Raw genomic sequence first — 12,362 nt, forward strand, 5'->3', positions numbered from 1 at the left:
TCATTAACTGCTGGCTCGTGTACCCTCTTCATGTCTTCACACAGTATATTGTCTCAAATTGTTTCTTATATATATTTAGTGTGGAGATTTCTTGAAGGGGATTCACTGCACTATCGTCGCAGTTAGGCTGGTAGTGAATTAGAATAATCACTCTTAATGTAGTAAATAGTATTGTCTAGAAAACTTTACTATAGTAACTTTTGGACTGCAAATATCTATGCTTCGTGTGAAGCCTGACAGTGAATAAATTTTAACTTCTGCCTCCCTCTACTGTTACTCGATCTATATCCTGAGCAGCTGCATGTAACAAGTGTAGTATGTAACGTCCTCCTATTCACATTGTGGAAGGTAACCGTTTTAAATACTCAGTACATGGCTGTAATGCATTCTAGATAGTTACACGTGTTTAGATACTGTGTATCAATAATAGAAGGCGACCTTGTGAACACTATAGCATCAATTGGTAACTGGCTATCTTGTTCTCACTGAGCCATATGCAGCTGCATTTGATTAATTACGGAGTATCATAAGTAATGGTATTCCGTTCAATGAGAGGGGGCAATGGATTTGTATATACAAATCCAAGAAAAAAAAAAAAAAAACACACACACGCTTCCAAGCAGTTACAGAAGTCTTATGACTATATAATGTTGTTAAGGATCTCAAGATCTGTCAGGCTTTGGAAAGACTTCATGGGAAACCTCATAAGATTTATAATACATTTAACTAACCTAAAAACATACAGCATAGATTTAATCATTGTTTACCTGCGGTTTGATGTTAACTTTCTTTTCAGAATTTTCGTTAAGCCATTTTACATCAAGTTCAACGTCAAAGTGGCCGATGTTGCAGACAATGGAATCATCTTTCATCTGGTCAAAGTGTCTGAGCAATCAAATAAAGAGATGTTGATTGTATTTGGCACAATAGCAATAATTTATTAACAGTTTCTTATAATGGGGACTATGGGGTATATGCAACTGCGGTCGAACTGCCACAAATGTCCAAAAACGGGGCATTTGACAAAAATGATTTGACAATGCAATACAGTACTTTGACAAAAAAACGGCAGTTTCAAATTCGACAGTAGTCAAATTCGACATGTCTGCAATGGTAAAAATGCGGCTTTTCGACAAAAGTATATTCAATGTCGATTCGACAACAGTGCTTTTCGACAGTTATTTCGTCAATTTCAGTCCGCCACATTTTGCTGGCGGGATCTAATAAATTTTAAAAATGTTTTTTTGTGTTTTTTTTATTGCTAATAGCATATCTATTTATATTAGAAGGGATTATGTACTTGGTATGTCTATTAGGAGCCACAAGTATTAATTTATATACTTTTTAAAAGAATATATATATATATATATATATATATATATATATATATATATATATATATATATATATATATATATATATATATATATATATATATATATATATATATTTTTTTTACCGACTAAAATAATATGGAGAGATCAGAGCATGTTTTTCAGTGGGAAGGGGTGGGAATGGGTTAAAAATCCTGAAAAAAGAAAAATGCGTGGGATCCCCCCTCCTAAGCATAACCAGCCTTGGGCTCTTTGAGCTGGTCCTGGTTGTAAAAATACGGGGGGAGAAATAAAAAATAAAAAGACAGGGGATCCCCCGTATTTTCACAACCAGCACCGGGCTCTGCGTCCGGTCCTGGTGCCAAAAACATAAGGGTCCCCGTATTTTTAACACCAGCACCGGGCTCCACTAGTCAGAGAGATAATGCCACAGCCGGGGGGACACTTATATCGGTCCCTGCGGCCGTGGCATTAAATCACTAACTAGTCACCCCTGGCCGGGGTACCCTGGGGGCCAGGGGTGAAGCCCAAGGCTGTTCCCCCCCCCCCCATCCAAGGGCTGCGGATGGGAGGCGGATAGCCAAGTGACAAAAATAAAGGGAGAGGGAGAGGGCTACAGACTCCTGTAAGCACATGAAACATTAATGCAAATCTGACAAAATACTGCAACCAAAAGACACTGAAGAACTGATGTGCTGGGGATTTTGGTTTTGCTACTACAGAGACAATGTAGTATCTACATGATCCATGCAGTACTCTGCTCAGTAATACAGCTCATTCTGCCATGTACAGGTGTCCATCTGCTGAAGATTGTAGCACAAGCAGCTCTCACCTTCCCTCCACAATATCTGCACATCCTGTTGTTGTAACAAATATGTTCCCTTCTTTGCTGGCTTCATCCATTGTGGTGACTTCATAACCTAACAAAGTATAAGCAATACATTACTCAGACCAGCAAATGGGGGATTTTTGCCCAAAAAAAAATTTAAAATAAAACCCGCATCTGTTTAAACTTAAACCAGAGGTGAGGCTATTTTTGCTGGGTTGGCCACATGCGAGATATAGAGAGAGATATAGAGAGATATATATATATAGATATAGAGAGAGATTATATATATATTATATATATATATATATATATATATATATATATATATTTATTTATTTTTTTATTTATTTTTTTATTATGTTTTATACACATACATTATATAAAAAGATTTTCAAATCTTTATACAAGTCATACTGGAAAAAAACAGTTTTACAATACAAATTATTATCCAGTGTGTAGGCACTAGAACTAGGAAGAGTAATGGCAGGAAGTAGGGAGGGGAGGGAAAAGCAGAGTACTAGCATTACAACAGCAACACATATTAACCAAGCATGTATTTGCTATGTATGGTAGAATAGCAACATTAAATAAAAGTCACTAGATTAGCTGCCTGTCTGTGCGCCACAAGAGATTGTGGCGAGTTCTGGAGCAGTCAGTATATGCAATGGTAGAGTCATGAGTGTGTAGTTACATGCTGCTCATAGGAGCTCCATTTTGTTAGCCTGTGGCTTGTTAAGCAGTGGACCATATTTGCCCACCCTATATAATAAATAAATAAATATATTATATATATATATATATATATATACATATATATATATATATACATATATATATATATATTATATAAATATATATATATATATACATATACACACACATACATATACATTGATAAAGCTGAATTTTTATCTTATATAATATCCTTTAAGAGGTCTAAGAACACTGTACGCTATCTACGTAAGAAGTACCGTAAGGGTACGCAAGTTGCGTAGCGATCGCTCAGCCGTAGTCGAGACGCTCAAGCGTCACGTTCGCTTACGGCTTAGTGATCACAGGCAGGCACGCTATTGGCTGCCGACTAACGTAATGATTAGCTATAGCGTAGCGGACGCTCGGGACCACGAGGAGATCACCAGCGATGCAGACGCTCACAACGTTAAACCTTTATAGCTATACCTTCAGCAATGAAATACACAGTAAACCTTAGTGTGGAGACAATGTGTAAGTGCAACCTTGTGTAACCTGATTACCTACAAAGCTGCTTGAGCGTCACCGACGCTCAGAGAATACTTAACACTATAAAGAATACACAGATACCTGGCTTAGGGTCCGAAACCTATTATATGTATTATGACTATTACTTGCAAAAAGAATCACAGTACAAAGCATACACTACAGTATAACATAAACCAACTAACCAGATAACTGCACAGGAAATATAATATAATACAATATACTTAAAGGGATATACGAGAGAGAGAGAGAGAGAGAGAGAGAGAGGGGAGAGAGAGAGAAGAGAGAGAAGATGGCTCACAGTAAGACAATATGATTACGGAGAAAACTTACGCACAAGGGGAAACGATCGCAAGCGCCTCTGGACATCCAGCTTCCCGATTATCAGCAATGAGAACCGTTTGAAGAGAAGTGTAAGCTGGATGCCACAGGCCCGTCTTTTATGCTCCACACACAATGCAATCTAATGGTCCCTACAATCTTATCGTCCATTGGACACAGGAATTCGGCTTCGCATTATAACAAAAGGTCATAGGTTGTTTCATACAGGTGGGCTGTGACTGTTTCCAACTGTTCAGGTGGGTGGGAAACTAGGTTTCCCGCCGCATGATTAAGTAAGAACAAATAATAGTAAATGAACAAACTTCTTATGTTCATAACTATTCGCACGAGCGATTGATCCGCTCCAAACCAACACCGGAATATTGCTATTTAAATACTCTTCCGATGGGTACCAAGCACTGCCGTATGACTCCTGTTAGACCCTTCGTACAATGCAAAGAGGGATTCCTCCGTTCAGGGACATTCTATATTAACCAAACTTTCAGAATCTATCAAAGGGACCATGATCTATAAACTACATTAATAGTGAAAATATGTAACGATTGGGTCGCACGCTACGACTACATACTCTTTACCGTAAATACGCATACCGAGTGCGAGCGGGTGCACGCAACAACGGGTATGCGCTATCACGGGAAAGCGCACGCATGCGCAGCGCGGACCAGTGTGAGGTGCAAATATGGCAGCGTGTATAGGGATATTTTTCTGACTTTGACAACATACATACATACACACACACACACACACACAGGTTGAGTATCCCATATCCAAATATCCGAAATACGGAATATTCCGAAATACGGACTTTTTTGAGCGAGAGTGAGATCGTGAAACTTTTGTTTTCTGATGGCTCAATGTACACAAACTTTGTTTAATACACACAGTTATTAAAAATATTGTATTAAATGACCTTCAGACTGTGTATATAAGGTGTATATGAAACATAAATGAATTGTGTGAATGTAGACACTTTGTTTAATGCACAAAGTTATAAAAAATATTGGCTAAAATTACACTCAAGCTGTGTGTATAAGGTGCATATAAAACAAATGCATTCTGTGCTTAGATTTAGGTCCCATTGCCATGATATCTCATTATGGTATGCAATTATTCCAAAATACGGAAAAATCCGATATCCAAAATACCTCTGGTCCCAAGCATTTTGGATAAGGGATACTCAACATGTGTGATTATATATATATATATATATATATATATATATATATATATATATATATATATATATATATATATATATATACATACATATATATATATATATATATATACATATACATATACACACACATATATATATACACACATATATACACATACAAAGGAATCCTTCCCACTGACCAATGTGGTACTGGGTGGAAGAAAAACAGGCGGCACTCCAAGGTCTTTCAAAATAAACTTTGTATTGAAAGGTTACAGCATGGTGCAAAAGCAACGTTTCAAGACCATTGCGGTCTTTTCGTCAGGCTGTGCATTGTGAGAAAAAAAATACAATTAACACAATGCACAGCCTGACGAAAAGACCGCAATGGTCTTGAAACGTTGCTTTTGCACCAAGCTGTAACCTTTCAATACAAAGTTTATTTTGAAAGACCTTGGAGTGCCGCCTGTTTTTCTTCCACCCAGTACCACATTGGTCAGTGGGAAGGATTCTTTTGTCTATATGCACAACGAGGAGGGCACCCGGGCATAATTACTTTATTCTTCATCCAGAGTGCCGGATAATACATATATATATATATATATATATATATATATATATATATATATATATATATATATATATATATATATATATATATATATATATATATATATATATATTTTTTTTTTTTTTTTTTTTTTTTTGTGTCCACGACGATAGTCTTTTGTATTATATGCCATTTAAAAGGCTTTAAAATTTGTAAAAATCTATTTAGTTGAAAGGATCAGAAGTAGGCTGCGTTCGCCATGTGGGGTGGCTGATTAATAGGATAAACCATTCCTATACAAACCAGCGCTCTCCAAAAGTGACATTTTTACAAAAGAAGCTATATCTCAAGCGTAGGAAGGCAGCATTCAGACTGTTAACGTGCAAAAAGTCCAAGTGTGTTTATTGTGAAATAAACGTTTCGGGACAAACACACACACACACTTCCTCAGGATGCACCAAACAAGTGCAAAAGAAGAGACTAAAATACATTACCCAGCCATGTCTCAGCCCCCGCTGGTACGTCGGTCCTGGTTCCCATGCTTATGGCCACGGGATTCAGCCACAACCGGGAGTGCAGAAGCCAGGACATTGATTATGTTTTCACAATAAACACGCTTGAATTTTTTTGCACGTTAACCAAGTCCGAGTGCTGCCTTCCTACACTCGCTATATTGTGAGGCTGCCAAACCCTGCAGGAGGGCAGATTTCTACATTGCAAAAGATTTTTTTTCAAATATATATTTGTGGACAGGTTAAAACATTGCATTGTGGGTATACGGCATACCGACTCAGGCTCCCAAGCATCCAGCGTGTAGGAGTCAGTTAGTGGACTTCTGCTCATTTTTTGTTGTAGGTCATTGTTTTAAGTTTGTATACCGGTACTACGTTTTATCATATACCGTAACTATAATCAATTTAATAACAATAAAAAAAAAAACCTGATGGTCAAAGCATCACCTTCCATGGCCGCCTGTAAAGCGTTGATCGGGTCAATCTCTGTAACAATAACCCGGGCTCCAAAAGCTCTTAATGCTTGAGCACAACCTTTCCCAACATCTCCATATCCAGCAACCACTGCAACCTTTCCTGCGATCATAACATCAGTGGCTCGCTTTATACCATCAATCAGCGACTCTCTGCATCCGTACAAATTATCAAATTTGCTCTGCGGGAAAAATTAAATATAAATCAGAGACTGCAAATTAGCAGATACAAAATATATTCATTAGGATTACCGCCACACTTCAGCCAGTAAGAAAGAGATCTAGATTCGGGTTGTCCAACTTACAATATAAAAGAGTTGTCACTAGGCTCCTGCAGTGTCTGGTATGATGGGCAGCACGATCTCCATCCTCACTGCAAAGGCTGGAGGTACAGACTGGATGATATCATCCTTGGCAGGTGTGTACACCCGATACGTTGTTACAGACCTATAGCGTCGGCCCCGCAGCACAGCAGATGCCTGATAAATTGGCGCATTTGGCTGGACTATGGGCAAACGTGCCAAATCGTACACTTGCTGCAGGGACCACCAGTGACTGACATCTCAACTGGGTGGCCAAGTTTAAAAGATGACACATCTAGCGGCCTATCAGTAAGTGTGTATGCTTAGCAAAGTTTCCAGCAGATATATCTGTCAGGCATGTACTCAGCACCTTTAGCCTCCCTGTACATTTGCAGCAAATGGCTTCATTAACTAAAACATCTGTTGCAAATTAAGACTGCATTTTCAATATAAAAGCTATGCCGGCTTTTTTGTTGGCTGAAATGGCAGTCTAATAGCACCTTCTAGTGTGGATAAAATACCTTCTAAGAGAAGGAGGAATAAAAAAGGCAAGGTAATCATGTGGAGGGGTGTAAAGGATGAAGAATTTAGTGAGATCAACGTTATATGAAAAACAGATGGCTTGTAATTTATGCTCAGGTCTGTATGAGGAGTGCAAGAAGTGCCCCGCGAAACATTTTTGTAATGGTGGGATAGAGAGAAGTTTATTTCATCCAACGTTCTTTTTTACTCCCTTCTATTTGCAAGGTTCAGAGCTATCGGGAGAGGGAGGTGGGGGAGGGGGGGGGGTTGTGGGGAGGAGTTTGTGTCCCTCAAAGGCCACAGACAGTTTCCCAGGTGCATTACTATAGGACATACTTTCATTAAACTGGGGGGGAATGAAAATTATACTAATTATGTATATTATATATTTGGATGCATTTAGACTTCATACAATACCTTAGTCACAGAGTCATTGACATTAATAGCGGGTACTTTTAAGGTCCCCTCAGTCTTCATTTTGTACAGGTTGTGCACACCTGTTGTGGTTTCCTCAGAGATTCCTTTAATGCCTGAACAAAGCAGATCATAGAGTAAGGTTGTTAGACAAGATTTCCTCATAATCAGTGTACTAACAAGCATTTTGAAGTGTCAGGCTTTTTTTTTTTGTTTTTTTTATAGCAGAAATAGCATGCCACTTAGGATGAAGATACTAAAATAAAAGTATTTATTACGCATAGCAACATTTCAAGAATGCAAAGAATTTTTTTTTATTTTTTTTAATCCGTTTTGTAGTTATCAGAAGGTCTTGTACTTTAAATTTGACGGTTACATCTGTTCATTCTGTGTCACCACACCACCCTTGCGTCTATATATAAATAGTCGCAAGAAGCGCATTAGCGGGATCCCTCTGGCCTTGCACACCCAATCATAAACAAAAAAATCAAAAACAAAGTGTACAGCCATTTCAAGAACAAGTTTATATTTTCTCATTTGTAGATTGTTACATTTGTACAGGTTTTTTTTTTTATTTCTAATAGAAAAAAAGTCAAAACACCTTTTTTTTTCTTTACACGTCAATTTATAAGTGGGCAACTAGATAACAGCAAACTGATTACATATTAAATGGTTTTATAAAAACATCTGTAAGTGGTGCAAGTGCAAAAAAATAAAAAAAGTATAGAGAAAAAAAACGAACGATGCAACCAGTTAGCCTGTACAATGGTGCCATCTAGCTATAATATGGTGATCTACAAGGGAAAGACCAGAAATCTGGATGATAGTCAAATATTCTTACCTTTTAGTAACTCTGGGTGTTTGCTGTGGACAAGGTTGGTAAGGTCACCACCATCATCAAGGATCATGTTGAGTGGTTTGCCATCAGCAAAGAACAGGGTCTGCTCAATACACCAGAGGTACTCTTCATCAGTCTCTCCCTTCCAGGCATACACTATAAATAAGCAGTTTTGGATCAACACCATATTACATTATCAGCTCATATACAAATGTGCAGATCAGGTCTGTTTTCTTCTCCCTAAATGGCATAATTCAGATCTGGAAGAATTCTTTCAACAGTAATGCTCACAAGCACAACTAGTCTGCATAATGACCCTATGAATGTGATTGTAATTCAGTCAAACACGTGGAATAGACTTTAAAAAGGCCTCACACATATGATAACATGCTCCAACCAAACTGAAGTCATACTTGATAAATCTTCATTGGCTGTAGCAGTGGTCACCAAAGTCAGGAGTTGACATATCTAGCGGTGGAGAAGTTGCCCATAGTAACCAATCATTTTACACTGTACATAAATCCTTCCTTGAAGTGGCTTAGTTGCTATGGGAAAATTATAGACTTTTCACTACTTAACACATCAACAATTCTGTCCTTAACGCACCCTAACAGGTTAGGCTTTAAGAATATCCCTGTTTAAGCGCAGACGACTTTAGTACCTTAATTGATTTTACCATATACCCACAAACATGGATATCTGTAAAACCTGGACCATTATGGTGCCTTGAGGACCAAGTTAGGGAAACCCTGTGCAAAGGAAGTACTGTTCATTCAGCTCACTCACCAGGAACACCAGTCTTGGCAATGGCTGCAGCAGCATGATCTTGTGTTGAAAAGATGTTGCAACTGGACCACTGCACCTAAGCAAAAAAGCAGAATTTTGGTACAAATAAATTCCTTCCTCCCAATTCTACAGGTAATTTTAATTCCAGTGTATCACAAGTGTCCCCCAGTGTATGAAGGAGAAACGGTTATAAAGACCAAGAAACCATACCCACTTCTACCCTATGCAGTGCTGCAGCAAACATTCAGTTACAGGGCAGTTGTCAGACTTAAAAACATCTGAAGTGTGGAAAATACAAAGCGTGAACATTTTTAAAATAAAAGTTAAACCAATAATTAAGCAAACATTGAACAATGTAGACCAGGGGGTACATTTACTAAGATGGGAGTTCCATTTAAGATGGGATGTTGCCCATAGCAACCAGATTCCAGGTATTATCTTCTTGAAGGTGCTAGATACATGAGAAGTAGAATCCTATTGGTTGCTATGGGCAACATCTTATCTTAAATAGAACTCCCATCACAGTAAATTTACCCCCAGGTATATTCACCATATAAACTTTAAAAAAATTCTTATGCACTAACTAAATATTGATACTTTTATTTCAAACACCATGTACAACAAACTGGTTTTTCTAATAACACTTCATGCTATACTCTATAAAGTAGTAACATCCTTCACTATCACTGCAACTCATTGCTCTGTGCACATTGCAGCCTCCTAATCCACTCCCCTCCCTCTCATGAGCTTTTAACCTATCTATATACACTAGACTAGAACATCCTCAATCACACCCCTCCTCCAACTATACTTAAGTCTCTTTCCATATTCTAGCTGGTGACATATCCCCAAATCCAAGTCCCAGCCACATCACACTCCCATTCAGCTGATTCACAATGGAATGTAAATGCAACAAATTTATAAACGTCACATCCCCCGTCTCCATCTAAGTCACTAAAATATGCCTTATGGAATGCACACTGTTTGCAACAAGTTACCATCTATCCGTGAGCTTTTCAATACAAAAAACCCACCAACCCCACCACACAACCTACATACAAAATCACATTAAAATGGTTTAAAAAAAAAAAAAATCACACACTTGTATATTTCTTGTGGAAAATAAACATTTAGACACCTACCAAGCAGCAAGATTTCTGGTTTTCAGACCTGTTACTACTACTTTAAGAAGCTCTTCTATCCTGCACTCGTTACCTGTATTAATGGTACCTGTTTGAACTGGTTCTCTTTATAAAAGAGACCTGTCCACACCCTCAAGCAGTCAGAATGCTACGTCTCCACCATGGCCAAGACCAGAGAGCTGTCTAAGGACACCAGGGACAAAGTTGTAGAGCTGCACAAGGCTGGGATGAGCTACTCGACAATAGGCAAACAGCTTGCCGAGAAGAGATCAACTGTTAGTGCAATTATTTATAAAAAAAATAAAAAAAATCACTGACAATCTCCCTCAACTTGGGGCTCCATGCAAGATCTCACCTCGTAGGGCATCAATGCAGTGCCAGATTAAGTTCTACATGGGCCTGGAGCTGAACTTTTTTTATGGGCCTATTGTGTGTTGCGCAGTGGGTGTGATTAGTGCTTCAGAGAATTTCTTCCTGCATGGGCAGTGGGGAGTGGTGGAATACTACATCACTTCACTTCCTCTCCACATTACATCTCTTCACTATATCACTACTACACTACATATCCGCACTATACATCCCCAAACTACCTCCCAACACTACATTACTGTTACCTACTTACACCTCATCCGTGCACTACTGTATAACCAAATTAAATCTCCACACTACACTACCTCCCTGTACTACATATCCGCAGTATATCACTTTGCTACCACCCCACACTACACCTACTCAAACTATCTCCCAACACTATATTACTGTTACCTACTCATACCTTATACATGCACTATATAGTATAACTGATCTGCCTCCCCACACTACATCCTATCACTATGTCACTATACCACATCTCTGCACTACCTCCACACACTATATCACAATGCTACTTCCACAGACTGAATCTCTGAAATATATAACTATACTACAACCCTGCACTACCTCCCCACATGACATCACTGCACTACCTTCCTATACAAAATCACTGCACTACCTCCACACTGCACAACATCCCCACACTACATCACTACTCTGCCTCCCCACACTACATTTGTCTCTGTCTCTTTGCCCAGAGGTGGAAGAAGTTTAGAGTGAGGCAGTACAGTCAGGATAGAGGGAAAGGAGGGATGGGCCTGAGGATGCAGATGGGAGGAGTAGAAGATATAAAAGGTACAGTCGGGTATAGGAGCAGGAAGGATGCAGACTTTCAGACTACTCTGGATGACTACTGACTACAGTGCATCAGTCCATGGGTGGCTGGCTTAGGCATGCGCAGGATCTCGAAATTTGGGGGGGGGGGGGGGGGGGGACACACACACACACCTCTCCCCAACACCATCTAAATAGTTTCCTGCCCTGATAGAGAAACAGAATTGGTACCCCCATATTTAAAGTAGGGATTGTGCGCCCCGAAGACGTGTGCCAAAAATATAGGGGCATGGTTTTATAGGTTAGGGATGTGGCCACAGAATTTAACATTACACCGCACAGTAGTATTCCGATATTCATATTACACTGCACACTAGTGTCCATTAGTCACATTACACAGCAGAGTAATGTCAGGTATTCACTGCAAAATAGTGTCTTATACACAATGCCAGGTACAGCCCCTTATGCAAATCACTCCACTGTAGAGCCCCCATTCCTCTTAATCATCATCATACCCCACACGCCAATCTCGGTGACTGAGGGCGAGGTGGAGCCAGTCACTGTCAGGTGTGTGCACTATACTGCTGCACCTGTTGCTGCTGGGCTCACTGACCTGCCTTGCTGCTGGACGGTGGACCTCTTCTGCAGCCTGTTTTTCAGTGACTCAGTGCCTGCCAGTGATTGTGGATTAGGCTCAGTATCCTCCTCTCCCTCCCAAACGCTGCAGCACTTCATGGCGCATGGCACTGTGGGTGGGCTGGGAGAGATGCCGTCTCT

General features: G+C 39.3%; 1 protein-coding gene across 1 annotated transcript in view; it reads right to left on the minus strand.

The window, feature by feature from the left end:
* AHCY (adenosylhomocysteinase) overlaps positions 1–9,380 on the minus strand; it is a 41,307-nt gene extending 31,927 nt beyond the window's left edge. The window contains exons 1-6 of the mRNA XM_063960229.1: positions 9,298–9,380; positions 8,515–8,667; positions 7,677–7,789; positions 6,410–6,617; positions 2,167–2,254; positions 768–885 (exon numbers count right to left, since the gene is read on the minus strand). Coding sequence (XP_063816299.1) covers positions 768–885; positions 2,167–2,254; positions 6,410–6,617; positions 7,677–7,789; positions 8,515–8,581 — 594 coding nt within the window. The 5' untranslated portion in view covers positions 8,582–8,667; positions 9,298–9,380. The remainder of the gene's footprint in view (positions 1–767; positions 886–2,166; positions 2,255–6,409; positions 6,618–7,676; positions 7,790–8,514; positions 8,668–9,297) is intronic.
* Positions 9,381–12,362: the final 2,982 nt, after the last annotated feature.

The sequence above is a fragment of the Pseudophryne corroboree genome, chromosome 3 (genome assembly GCF_028390025.1).
Source record: "Pseudophryne corroboree isolate aPseCor3 chromosome 3, aPseCor3.hap2, whole genome shotgun sequence".
In the NCBI taxonomy this organism is placed as follows: Eukaryota; Metazoa; Chordata; class Amphibia; order Anura; family Myobatrachidae; genus Pseudophryne; species Pseudophryne corroboree.